This window comes from Carcharhinus amblyrhynchos, chromosome 31 (assembly GCF_965287045.1).
Source record: "Carcharhinus amblyrhynchos chromosome 31, sCarAmb.v2.hapA, whole genome shotgun sequence".
Lineage (NCBI taxonomy): Eukaryota > Metazoa > Chordata > Chondrichthyes > Carcharhiniformes > Carcharhinidae > Carcharhinus > Carcharhinus amblyrhynchos.
In genome coordinates this window covers 6,134,913-6,149,249 of record NC_137354.1, presented here as the reverse complement: position 1 = coordinate 6,149,249, position 14,337 = coordinate 6,134,913, and the positions used below count along the sequence as shown (strand labels likewise).

General features: G+C 44.3%; 1 protein-coding gene across 6 annotated transcripts in view; it reads left to right on the top strand.

The window, feature by feature from the left end:
- Nucleotides 1-3,548: 3,548 nt before the first annotated feature.
- LOC145360597 (mitochondrial adenyl nucleotide antiporter SLC25A24-B-like) overlaps nt 3,549-14,337 on the top strand; it is an 82,741-nt gene continuing 71,952 nt past the window's right edge. For all 6 annotated transcript variants that reach the window (XR_013889749.1, XR_013889746.1, XR_013889748.1 and 3 more), the window contains exons 1-3: nt 3,549-4,100; nt 7,427-7,541; nt 10,478-10,565. Coding sequence is in view for 1 of the 6 variants with exons in the window: in XM_080215943.1 (XP_080072069.1) it covers nt 3,948-4,100; nt 7,427-7,541; nt 10,478-10,565 (356 nt within the window). In the remaining 5 variants the exon portion in view is untranslated. The remainder of the gene's footprint in view (nt 4,101-7,426; nt 7,542-10,477; nt 10,566-14,337) is intronic.

Sequence of the window (14,337 nt, the reverse complement as noted above, 5' to 3'; positions counted from 1 at the left end):
GGTAGTCTGAGGGGAGGACACAGGCTGCAAAGAGGTTAAGTGAGTGGCCAACAAAGGTGGAGGGCAAAGTATAATGTAGAGAAGTGTGACATTCGTACTGGTCCATGTGAATCAAAAAGTGAATTTTTTTAGCAGGAAATTGGGAAAGCAGATACCATTTGGCATTTATTGCGATGGGATTATTGGATTACGAGAATAATGCCATGCTACAGTTATACAGGGCTTTGGTAACTGTCTTTGGAATACTGTGTGCAGTTGTGGTCTCCACGTTTAAGAAAGGATAGACTTGCATTGGAGGTGTTTCAGAACTAGATTGGTGTCTGGGATCAGAGTGTTTGTAGAATCATAACATCCCTACGGTGCAGAAGGAGACCATTTGGCCCATTGAGTCTGCACAGATCACAATCCCACTCAGCCCCTATTCCCATAGTCCCATGTATTTACTGAGCTAGTCTCCCTGACACTAAGGGGCAATTTACCATGGCCATTTCACCCAACCCAAACATCTTTGGATGTTGGGATGGCATGGTAGCACAGTGGGTAGCACTGCTGCTTTACAGCACCAGGGACCCGGGTTCTGTTCCAAGCTTGGGTCTCTGTCTGTGTAGAGCTTGCATGTTCTCCTCGTGTCTGGGTGCTCCGGTTTCCTCCCACATTCTGAAAGAAGTGCTGGTTAGCACAAATTGACCCAAACAGGCGCCAGACTGTGGTGGGTAGGGGAATTTCACAGTTACTTCATTGCAGTGTTAATGTAAGCCTTACTTGTGACTAATGAATAAATAAACATTTATGATGAGAGGCTAAGTACATTATTGGGCTTATGTTCTCTGGAGTTTAAAATCTCACCAAAACCTACAAAACTCTTGGGCTGGACAGAGTAGATGTTGAGTTTGTTTCAGCTGCTTTGGAAATCTAAAACATGGGCATACAGTCTCAGGATAAAGGGCCAATTGTTTGAGTGAAGAGAAATTCGTTCACTTAAAGGGTTGAGAGTTTGGAATTCTCTACTTGAGAGGCTGACATAGATAAACTTCAGGTATCCCTGGGAATTGAGGGATCTGGGGAGCAGGTGGGAGGATGGAGTTCAAGATCAGTCTTGATCACATTGAATGGCAGAGCAGGCTCAGTGATTTCAGTTCCAATTTTTTATGTTGTTCATAGAATCCATACAGTGCAGAAAGTGGCCATTTGGCCCATTGAGTCTCCACCAACCACAATCCAACCCAGTCCCTAACCCCATAACCCATGCATTTACTCTAGCCAGTCCCTCTGACACTAAGGGAGAATTTAGCATGGCCGCTCCATCTAACCTGCGCATCTTTTGGACTGTGGTAGGAACCTAGAGCACCCGGAGGAAACCCATGAAGATGCCCTGAGAATGTGCAAACTCCATACACGGTGACTAAGCCAGGAATCGAACCTAGGTACCTAGCACTGTGAACCAACAGTGCTAACTAACGTGCTGCCCCATTGAGAGCAGCCCAAGTCTTGGTCTGGGAATGAAATCTGCCACCTCTGTGTCGAGTGTGCTGCTGTACCTGGAACTAAGCTAGCCATCATTCACAGGTATCAGAATGAAATAGACCATGTACCATGCTGCATTCATCATCGGTCAAAGAGGTGTTTATAGTCCCTCCCTCTCCAAGCAGTCCCATTGGTTGGTTCCTGTGTGAAGTCACTACAGCATTGTGACATCTTCAGGAAACGAACAATCTTTTTCAGTCAATAAAATGGAAGCTGCTTTCAGCCAGTGAAATGTTAGCATTTGCAGTGAGGTGAATAAATGTGACTGTATTGAGACCATAGTATGTTAACAAGAACTTCTGTTTACCAAGAAAGGATCCTAGATTCTCCGGTACAGTAATTCAACATAGACTATTCAGTGGGCTTTTGAACCTTGGATGGATAACTGTGGGATCATGACTACTTGGATATTTAAACATTGTCCTTTTAACTTGTGCACATCTGTCGCTTGATATATTTGAAAGGTTTGTGTTTAATGTGGGGTTGCCAACCCTGGTTCGAGGTGTTCTTTGATTTGATTTATTATTGTCACGTGTTAGCATTCAGTGAAAAGTATTGTTTCTTGAGTGCTATACAGACAAAGCATACCGTTCATAAAGAAGGAAAGGATAGAGTGCAGAATGTAGTGTTAAATCACAGCTAGGCTGTAAAGAAAGATCACCTTAATGTCCTGGTGATCACATCGTAACTCCACCTGCCCCGTCGCCCCTCATCCAATTTGCCAGCACAGATAGACTTCTCACTAACTGGTCAATTCTGGACTTATTTTTTTAACCTGTCTTCAATGTTTTTATGGTTTAAAACATGTTAGAGAATGATGTGAGGCTGCCACTCCCTTAAGTCTCTCACCAGGTGAGGTGATGGCCCCGTATTATTGCTATACCATCAATGCAGATACTCAGCTAATGTTCTGGGGATCCAAGTGCGAATCACACATGGCTATGAAATTCCATGGAAGTATTCCCATTTGATTCCAAGTAGTTATACTAATGAATACAATTAATCCATTAATTGAAAAACGTTTTCTGAAATGTACAGCATGGCGCTCCTTCTAAAATGGACTCTTTTGGTTAGTTTATGGACAAAGTGGAATTTGAATTCAATGAAAAAGAAATCTGCAATTAAGAATCTACTGATGACCATGAAACCATTGTCCATTGTCGGAAAAACTCATCTGGGGTAGGGAATCTGCCATCCTTGCTTGGCCTGGCCTTACATGTGACTCCAGAGTCAAAGCAATGTGGTTGACTCTCTGAAATGACCTTGCAAGCTACTCAGTTCAAGGGGAACCAGGGATGGGCAATGAATGCTGGCCAGCCAATGACCCCCATGTCCCACAAATGAATAAATAAAAACTCCCAGTAGTGTCAATCTTGGATTTTGACTCATGCAAAATAGCTTTCTATTATCATTGAAGTATTCAGTATTGGAACTTTACAGGGAAGTACTTTGGGGAAACTAGACCACAGGGTCTTGGTTGTCATTGGCTGTCAGTGTCATTAGTTTTATGTTTGTTCATGGGATGTAGGTGGCATGGCGGCACAGTGTTAGCACTGCTGCTTTACAGCACCAGGGACCCAGGTTCAGTTCCAGCTTTGGGTCACTATCTGTATGGAGTCTGCACGTTCTCCTAATGTCTGTGTGGGTTTCGTCCAGGTGCTCCAGTTTCCTCCTGCAGTCCAAAGATGTGTGGATTATGTTGATTGGCCATGCTAAATTGATCCTTAGTGTTGGGGGATTAATGTAAATATGTGGGGTTACAGGAATAGGGGCTGGGTGGGATTGTGGTTAGTGCAGATTCAATAGGCCGAATGGCCGCCTTCTGCACTGTAGGGATTCTGTGATCACTGCAAGGCCAGCATTTATTGCCCTTGAGAGGTTCAGGTGAAATACCATCTTGAATTGCTGCAGTCCCCATCAGTACACCCACTACACTTAAGTGGGAGGAAAAGCAAGCAGTATATGTGAAGTGATTGGCTGTGGGAGTGCAAATGTGGACTGGCGTTTGAATGGACCTTCTAGCCCACTGGTCAGAAACTTAGTCATTTATTCATCAGAATTTGCAGTTCAGTTTCAAGGGAATTTGTATTTCCCCTTCCCCTTCCCCTTCCCTTGATGCAATTAGTCTGCATTTACTGCAACATTTAGTTGTCTGGGGAGCTTGCCAAGAACAGATGAAGCTTGCTAAGAGAGTTTGAGACAAACTGCATAACACATTCAAGTTGAAAGTTGCATAGTTTGTACATGAACCAGTCTGCTGTTCATCTTAATGGAATATGTTTCATCCTTTAAAGCCAAGTACTAGTTATCTTTTCTGTTGGTTAACAGGGGCATGGATCAGATGAAGTAAAATCTCCTTATTGCTTTATTCGGAATTTGTGGAGTGTTGGAAGTTTCTCTCCTGTGTTTCAGGAGCTCCCACAATGTTCCTGTTTATGAAAGAGATTTTCCAACGAGGTAGTCCTGATAAGCTAACAGAGGATTTTTGGGAAGATCTTTACAAGAGGCTAGATGTCCACAGGGATGGTCGTATAGATGCTGAAGAGTTAATACTTGCACTGAATGAGATTTCACAGGTATGGCGCTGTTGTACACGAGGAGTCCACCACCTTATCTAAAATGTCGGTACGTTATAGGACAAAGCATGAGGTACACCTGCGATGAATTCAGTTATATGTTTTTGGTTTCGATCTCCAGCCCTGAATATATGACCGGGAGACCATTCAAAACCTCAAGCCTGTTCCATCATTCAGTGTGTTCGTGGCTGATCTATATCATAAGAATATCCACTAACCTTGACTATATATCCTTTCATGACCTTGTCTGGCCAAAATCTATCTGCCATGTGTAAATCCACCCACCAACTCGAGGAAAACTGTTTGCATAATGTTGAACATACTTTGCCTGCAATGTGAATGAGGGGAAATATAGAAATATATAAGATTATGAAGGGAGTAGATAAGATAGAAGCAGGGAGGTTGTTTCCACTGACGGGTGAAACTAGAACTAGGGGGCATGGCCTCAAAATAAGGGGGAACAGATTTAGGACTGAGTTGAGGAGGAACTCCTGTGCTGTAATTTTCTTCTTGTAGGATGGGAATAGAGGGATATGGTCCCGGGAATGGTAGGGGGTTTTAGTTCAGTTGCGCAGAATGGTTGGTGCAGGCTTGGAGGGCCAAAGGCCTGTTCCTGTGCTGTAATTTTCTTTGTTCTTTGTTCTTCACCCAAAGAGTTGTGAATCTGTGGAATTCCCTGCCCAGTGAAGCAGTTGAGGCTACCTCATCCTTTTTAAGGCAAGGATAGATACATTTTTGAACGATAAAGGAATTAAGGGTTATGGTGAGCGGGCGGGTAAGTGGAGCTGAGTCCACGAGAAGATCAGCCATGATCTTATTGAATGGCGCAGCAGGCTCGAGGGGCCAGATGGCCTACTCCTGCTCCTAGTTCTTATGTTCTTTCCCAGCTTTTCCCCAAATCACCTGGCTTTAATTTTAGGGTTCTGTTTACTTGTCCTAATCTTCCCCAGGAAGCATTTCTCCTGATTATTGTCTGTTAATTCTTATCGAGGTCTGGTAAAATCTCACTGAGATCACTTTGTAATAATGCTACATTTAACGATGATGATATTAGTCTGTGTGTACAATATGACAGTGCCTACTAATGATTGCTTGATTTAAAACAAATATGTTAGTATCAGTGTGGTGACATCGAGGCTGCCAGGGGTCTTGAGTTGATAAGTTGCTCTCGAAATGTGACTTATACATTTTGGAAGATGATATTGTGAAATGAATATGGGATTGCTGTAGATTACAAACACGGTTAATAACTGAGCCATGATTATTTCTATTGCTGTGAATATCCTTGAGGAAACAATGCACCTTTTTATATCTTTATCGATGATTTACCCTGTGTTGTGAATAGACTGCTTGTAACTGAGAGTTGGGGAAAGTTCATCATAATTGCCCCAGGACACTGTGACCAACTCCATCATCTCATAAGAACATAAGAACATAAGAAATAGGAGCAGGAGTAGGCCATCTAGCCCTTCGAGCCTGCCCCGCCATTCAATAAGATCATGGCTGATCTGTCGTGGCTCAGTTCCACTTTCCCGCCCTCTCCCCATAACCCTTAATCCCTTCTCTTATCAAAAACCCATCAACCCGCTTCTTAAAAATATTTAGCGAGGCAGCCTCCACCACTTCAACGGGCAGAGAATTCCAGAGATTCACCACCCTTTGAGTGAAGAAGTTCCTCCTCAACTCCGTTCTAAACCGCCTCCCCTTTATCTTGAGGCTGTGCCCCCTAGTCCTACTGTCTTTTTTGAGCGGGAAGAGTCTCTCCACCTCTATCCTATCCATCCCATTCATCATCTTATACGTCTCAATGAGATCTCCCCTCATTCTTCTAAACTCTAACGAGTACAACCCTACCCCACAATCTCCTGGCAGGGGCAGGAAATTCCAGAAAACATCCTTGGGTAATTAAAACGAGCCCAGAAAATCTCTTGGACCAAGCCGTTTGCCTTCCATGTGATGGAGTCTCTGCCCCAGTCAGAAAATGGTGCAGTTCCTCCTTGAAAGCAATGCAGAATCAGCACCTGTTACACTGCCTGTTTCCTATTTGGACACAAAAAAACATTCAGTCGATTTCTACCCTGGTGTATCATAGACTCCTGACAGTGCAGAAGGCCATTTGGCCTTTTGAGCCTTGCTGACACTCAGTAGTTTAAACTTGCGCCCCCATTCTTCAACCTATGGATAATCTATCAATAGTTACTCTTTTGGATCTCTGGGTCATCACTAGGTACATGGATATAAGGATTGAGCCTCAGAGGAGCTGTGATTCTTTAAACTAGGAGTCATTCTTGTTGCTGTGCTCAGGGCCTTCCCCAGGACTCACCACCCACATTGTGCTCCGGGTATAGAACAAAGAAAATTACGGTATAAGAACAGACCCTCCGGTCCTCCAAACCTGCACTAACCATGCTGCCCTTCTAAACTACAACCCCTTACCCTTTCCAGGGATCATATCCCTCTATATTCCCATCTTATTCATTTGTTCAGACACCCCTTAGAAGTCACTATTGTACCTGCTTCCACTACTTCCCCTGGCAGCGAGTTCCAGGCACCCACCACCCTCTGTTTAAAAAAAAAACTTGCCTCATCCATCTCCTTTAAACCTTCCCCTTGCACCTTAAACCTCTGCTCCCTAGTAATTGACTCTTCCACCCTGGGAAAAAGCTTCTGACTATCCACTGTGTCCATGCCCCTTGTAGACTTCTATCAGGTCGCTGCCTCAACCTCTGTCATTCCAGTGAGAACAAACCAAGTTTCTTGGAATATGGTCTGACTGGCAAGCTCTTAAGTTCTTTTAGTTTATGCCGTTGGGTTCACAAGGTCTGGGATTGAATGTGGAGAAGCTGCAAACCTTGCATTGGCTACAGGAATTTTCAGTGAAGTAGATTTGCAGGGGAAATGTCCCACAAGAGTAAAGCACTCACCTGTGAACGTCACAGGGAGGAATTTTTTTTGCTGTAACTTCTGTTCCTTCTGCTGATGATGTAAAGCACCAATAGAATAAAAAAGTTGACCTTAAGAGAATATTTAATTACCAAGGCGCAATGACGCTGCTTTGCAAGCTTGCAATTCTATATTTAAAAAATAAACATATTATGGTAACTTATGTTAAGAGTAAACTGAGGATGGTAAGTTATTTTATTAACAGACATTTCTCCTACACTTCTGCGTATTAATTCATCAATAACTGGAGTTAATATCAGCCCATCTCTTGTTTGTCTGTGTGTGTGTCTCTCTCTTGCCACTCCCTGCCCCCACCCTCCCTCTTTATTCCTGGACAAAATTAGGTAGAGTGAATTATTTTTTGCCGTTTTTTTACTGAATAGAATGATGGAAAGGGCGTAGTGAAAGGTAGAGACTTCGAAGCGTTCCGGAAATATCTCGAAATGCACAACATGAAGCTACTGTTGGGGTTCGGCAGGATCGCTAAAAATCAAAGTGGTGAGTCCTAAAGGTGCCTTTCAGCTCCTGGGTGGGGTGTGACTGGCTGCTGGTGGTTTCTTTTTCTCATAGAATCTCTACAGTGCAAAAGGAGGCCATTCAGCCGGTCAGGTCTGCGCCGACAGCAGCCCCACCCAGGCCCCCTCTCTGTAAAACCACATTTACCCCGCTAATCCCTCTAAGCTACGCATCCTGGGCCACTAAGGGGCAATTTAGCATGGCCAATACACCTAAGCCACAGGTTTTTTTTTGGAGTAACCCGTGCAGACTCCGCACAATGACCCAAGCCAGAAATCCAGCCCAGGTCCCTGGCGCTGTGAGGCAGCAGTGCTAACCACTGTGCTACCCTGCTGCCCAGCCACCATGCTGCTGGCATGTACAGTCAGTTTGTATAGATGACTATCAATGAATGGATATTAAGTAGGAATAGGAAGTCTTGCTGTTCCTATTATGGCTCGAGCTCACAGTATTGTGATGGTGTAGGAAGAGGCCATTTGACCCATTGTTTCTGCACCAGATAAGCCACAATGATGCTGACTCTCTTTGGGAACCTTACGGGGCTGGGTTAACAGAAGGAGAGGCCTCTTGAGGGGATTTCAGAGGATCTTGCATCAAGTGAACAGATGGACTCCACAAATTTAAAGTTTATTTACTATTGGCACAAGTAGGCTTTCATTAACACTGCAATGAAATTACTGTGAAAATCTTCTAGTTGCCACACTCCGGCACCTGTTCGGGTACACAGAGAATTTAGCATGGCCAATGCGCCTAACCAGCACGTTTTTCGGACTGTGGAAGGAAACCAGAGCAGCCGGAGGAAACACTCGCAGACGTGGGGAGAACGTGCAGTCTCCGCGCAGACGGTGATCCAAGCTGTAAATCGAACTCGGGTCCCTGGCACCGTGAGGCAGCAGTGCTAACCACTGTGCCCCCCCCCCCCCCCGAATCTTCCAATTTGTGCACCAAATTTCCATGGGAGCTGCTGGATAAGTTTGTAAGACATAGGAGCAGAATTAGGCCATTCAGCCTATTGCGTCTACTCCGCCATTCAATCATAGCTGATATTTTTCTTATGGCCATTCTCCTGCCTTTTCCTCACAACCTCTGACCCCCTTATTAATTAAGAACCTATCTATCTCTGTCTTAAAGACACTCAATGACCTGGCCTCCTCTGTGGCAAAGGCTTCCACAGATTCACCACCCTCTGGCTGAAGAAATTCCTCCTTATCTCAGTTTTAAAGGATCGTCCCTTCACTCTGAGGTTGTGCCCTCAAGTACGAGGCTGCCCCAGTAGTAGAAACATCCTCTCCACATCCACTCTATTCAGGCCTCTCAATATCCTGTAAGTTTCAATGAAATCCCCCCTCATCCTTTTGAACTCCATCGAGTATAGACCCAGACTCCTCAACCGCTCCTCATGTGGCAGCCCCTTCATTCCTGGGATCATTCTTGTGAACCAGGATCCCTTTCCAAGGCCAGCACATCCTTCCTTAAGTATGGGACCCAAAACTGCTCTCAATATTCCAGATTGTTGCAAGAAACCAACCGGTCCACCAGTGTCTTGCTGGTTTACATGTAGCTCCAGTTCCACATTCGGGTGGTTGATTCATTGACTTCAGGTGAATGAGGAATGTGTGAGAAATATTGCCCAGATGCAGCTTTGACTGTGCCATTCCCCCCTCATCCTGCAATCTCTCAAACAAGTTCTGATGGAAGGTCATCAACCTGGAACACTAACTGTTCCTCTTTCCACAGAGGCTGGCTGGCCTCAATATTTTATTAAGAAGTCTCACAATACTAGGTTGAAGTCCAACAGGTTTATTTGGCAGCACCAGCTTTCGGAGCGCTGCTCCTTCATTAGGTGAGCGGGGGTTGTGTTCACAAACGGGGCATATATAGACACAAACTCAGTTTACAAGATAATGGTTGGAATGAGAGTCTTTACAGGTAATCAAGCCTTAAAGGTACAATGTGAGTGGAGAGAGGGTTAAGCACAGGTTAAAGAGATGTGCATTGTCTCCTGATGGGACAGTTAGTGAGATTTTGCAAGCCCAGGCAAGTCGTGGTGGTTACAGATAGTGTGACATGAACCCAAGATCCTGGTTGAGGCCGTCCTTGTGTGCAGAACTTGGCTATCAGTCATCTGCTTAGCAATTCTGCGTTGTTGTGTGTCGTGAAGGCCCCCTTGGAGAATGCTTACCAGAAGGTCAGAGGCTGAATGCACGTGACTGCTGAAGTGTTCTCTGATAAGGGAAGACTCCTGCCTGATGATTGTCAAGCAGTGTTCGTTGATCTGTTGTCATAATGTCTGCATGGTCTCCCCAATGTACCATGCCTCGGGACATCCTTCCAGTCGGGGAACACTTCAGCAGTCACGGACGTTCAGCGTCTGATCTTCGGGTAAGCGTTCTCCAAATTGGCCTTCACGACACAGGACAGTGCAGAGTCACTGAGCAAAAACTGATAGCCAAGTTCCTCACACAAGGACGGCCTCAACCAGGGTCTTGGGTTCATATCCCACTATCTGTAACCCCCCCAGCTTGCCCGGGCTTGCAACATCTCGCTTACTGTCCTGGCTGGAGACAATACACATCTTTAACCTGTGGTTGGCCCTCTCTCCACTCGCATTGTCTGCACCTTTAAGACTTGATTACTTGTAAAGACTCGCATTCCAACCACCATCTTGTAAACTGAGTTTGTGCTTGTATATGCCCTGTTTGTGAACACAACTCCCACTCACCTGAGGAAGGAGCAGTGCTCCGAAAGCTCGTGATTCCAAATAAACCTATTGGATGTTAACCTGGTGTTGAGATTTCTTACTGCGCTTACCCCAGTCCAACGCTGGCTTCTCCATATCATCTCAATATGTTCACCAGATTGTCCTTTTTATTTTGGATTTCCAGCATCTGATTTTGTATTAATATTTATGTTTGTAGGCAAGATGAGCAAGTGGAGGATTATTCACATCATGGGAAAATTGAATGTCAGTCTTAATATTTACCACGCAAACAGAATTCTTAGACAGTAAGTCCATTCAAATTATGCATTGAACATTTATTTAAATAAATTCTAATTGCACAAAGATCAAGTTGTAAATTCAAAGCCATCTATTTAAGACCCTGTTTCAGCATTTTTTAAACAGGATTCCTAGATTGTAGGCTTCACCACCTGACTCAGCTTTTATTCTGTAGTGGAAGTTTTCCAAAATGAAAAGAAAAAATGCTGGAAAATCTCAGGTCTGGCAGCATCTGTAAGGAGAGAAAAGAGCTGACGTTTTGAGTCCAGATGATGCTTTAACAGCTTTGACAAAGAGCCATCTGGACTTGAAATATCAGCTCTTTTCTCTCCTTACAGATGCTGCCAGACCTGCTGAGATTTTCCAGCATTTTCTCTCTTTAGTTCCAGATTCCAGCATCCGCAGTAATTTGTTTTTATACATTTTCAGAAGTTTCTCTTGTAATAAGAGACCACAAGAAATTAGGAATTCCACCTGTTGATTATTCAAGTCGGGAGTGTGATGGAATACTCTCCACTTGCCTGGATGAGAGTGGCTCCAGTAATGTTCAAGAAGCTTGACACCATCCAGGATAAAGCAGTCTGCTTGATTGGCACCCTATCTGCCAACGAAGACATTCACGTCTTCCACCACTGATGCATGGTGGCAGCAGTGTGTACCATTCCCAAAATGCACTGCAGTGACTCGCCAAGGCTATTTCGTCAGCACCTTTCTAACTCACCACCAGCACGTACAAGTTCTCTTCCAAGCCATAATGATGTCATTGTTCCTTCAGTGTTCATAAGACATAGGAACAGAATTAGGCCACTTGGCCCATCGAGTCTGCTCCACCATTCAATCATAGCTGATATTTTTCTAAACTCCCATTCTCCTGCCTTTTCCCCATAATCCTTGACCTCCTTATTAATCAAGAACCTATTTATTTCTGTCTTAAATACACTCAATGACCTGGCCTCCACAGCTTTCTGCGGCAAAGAGCTCCACTGATTTACCACTCCCTGGCTGAAGAAATTCCTCCTCATCTCTCTTTTAGAGAATGGTCCCTTTAGTCTGAGGTTGTGCCCTCTGGTTCTAGTTTTTCCTACTGCTGGAAACATCCTCCCCACATCCATTCTATCCAGGCCTTGCTGTATCCTGTAAGTTTCAATAAGATCTTCTGTCACCCTTCTAAACGCCAACGACTACAGACCCAGAGTTCTCAACCGTTCCTCATACAACAAGCTCTTCATTCCAGGGAACATTCCTGTGAACCTCCTCTGGACCCTTTCCAAGGCCAGCAGATCCTTCCTTAGATACAGGGCCCAAACTGCTCTCAATATCCTGTTGTTGGATTAAAATCCTTGAGGACTCTTCCTAACAGTGCTCTGGGCAAACCTGCACAGGTTTGTGGTTTAAGTAAAAAACACATTGCTGCCTTCTCAAGAGCCTTTCAGAGTGGGCAACAAATGTTGGCCTTGCCAGTGATGTCCACATCCCATGAAAGAATAAAAACAAAAGTTATTCCTTTGCAACAAAACAGAAATTACCTCCGCCTTGTAAAGTGTGTTCTTCCACACAGTCAGGTTCATTCCTTTTTTTGGGATCGATTAATAAACAAGAATGAGGAATTCACATGCATTTTTTCCCTAAAGTTTTACAGATTATATTATTGGATTGCTTTAAGAAAAGTAAGGAAATTGTTCATTATTCTGAAAGGTTACTGGAAACTACATTTTGTAAGATTATCCATGTTTCAAAACAACTGTGATTTTTCTTTGGGAATAGCTTAAAGATTTGGGAATAACGTTTCAAGTGAATACAGAAATAATGTCTCCAAACAGGAAGGGCATAACTAAAAGCCATCAATAGAAAGCAGCCAGCAAGAAATTAAATAGGGAATTCAGGAAATAAACTTCCCTACCTAAAGAGTGGTGAGAATGTGGAACTCATGACTGAATGAAGCAAATTGATTAGATACATTTAAGGGAAACTGAGACAAGCAGATGAAAATGATAGGAATGCATGGTTGCCATGGTAGACATGGATGAGATTGGAGGAGGCTTGAGAGGAGAATAAGCACTGGCATTGACTGTTTGGGCTGAATGGCCTGTTGTGCTGTACTTCCAGTGTAATCCTTTGAAGGTGACCAAGATTGTAGCAATATTTGGTGCACTGCCTATATGGTGACAGTAAATATTCAATAGGACAGAAGTGATCGGTTTTTATAGCACTCCGTGAAGAATCAATCTGTGAATTAATAGAAATCATAGAATCCCTACTGTGCAGAAGGAGGCCATTTGGCCCATCAAGTCTGCACCGACAATAATCCCAACTGGGTCTTATCCCCGTAACTCCACATATTTACCCTGCTAATCCCTCTAACCTATGCACCACGGAACACTAAGGGGCAATTTAGCATGGCCAATGCACTAAACTCGCACATATATGAAGTGCAGGAGGAAACTGGAGCACCTGGAGGAAACCCACGCAGACATGGGGAGAATGTGCAAACTCCACACAGCCTGGGAATTGAGCCCAGCTCCCTGGAGCTGTGAGGCAGCAACGCTAACCACTGTGCCACCCCAGTGAATGCTTGCCCCTGCTCTGCATTGACGGGTGATCAGTAATTGCATTTCTCCCTCTACCCCTCTAAGACCTGAATTAGAAATGATTTAAATTGTCTACCTTGCGTGAACCTGCGCTTGTCTAAAACTCTGCCTGTAAATTAACTCACACCAAGTTCAGCCATTGCCCCTCTTGTTCCTGATCTCTGCTGAGGACTGGTCTGACCAAAGCACAGTTTCAAAATCCTCTGCATTGTTCTGAAATCCACCTTCTCCACCCTTCTTCGCCTTTGGAAACTCTGCTTTCCTACAATTCTGGCACATGCCCTATTTTAATTATTGCACAGTTAAAAGCCGCACTTCCGTATTTGTAAAACCTGAGCTCTGGAAACCTCTCTCTAAGCCCCTCTGATTGTTAATCGTCTCGTCATATCCTACAATCTCCTTGTGTGGTTTGATATCGGATTTGTATCAATAACGCTCTTAAGTACTTAACCATGTTCTATTACTTGAGGCACTCCGTAACTGGACACCATCCCTTTGGGTGTTGTGATGAGGTTGACCAGTTTCGTTTCACGTATTCATAAAACCATCAAGGACATGAGGTGGATTTAAATCTCGGTTCTAGAGGCAAAGTACTTCTCCTTGGGGGGGAATCTTTCAGATGTTTCAAATTGTTCAACAGCTATTACGCAATGGCGGTCTCACTCCTAAAGTAATGCAGGCGACTGTTGCTAATTTGTGCACAGCAGTGAAATAAGTGACTGATTCAACTTGTTGATCTTGGTATTGGTTGGGGGGACACGCTGGCCAGGATGCTGAGAAATCCCAGCTTAGAATTCCATCATAGAATCCCTACACTGTCATTTCAGAAAGAGGCCATTCAGCCCATTGAGTCTGCACCAACCACAATCCCACCTATGCACATACTTACCCCGCTAATCCCTCTAACCTACGCATCCCAGGACACTAAGGCGCAATTTAGCATGGACAACCAACCTTACCCACACATCTTTGGAGTGTGGGAGGAAACCGGGGCATCGAGAGGAAACCCAAGCAGACACTGGGACAAAGTGCAAACTCCACACAGACAGTGACCCAAGGCTGGGAATTGAACTTGGGCCCCTGACACTGAGAGGCAGCAGTGCTAACCACCATTATCGTGCTGCTGTTACTTTGAATAGTGCTGAGGGATTGTTACACTGGCAAAGCACAAATTGTGAACTGACAGTGCCTT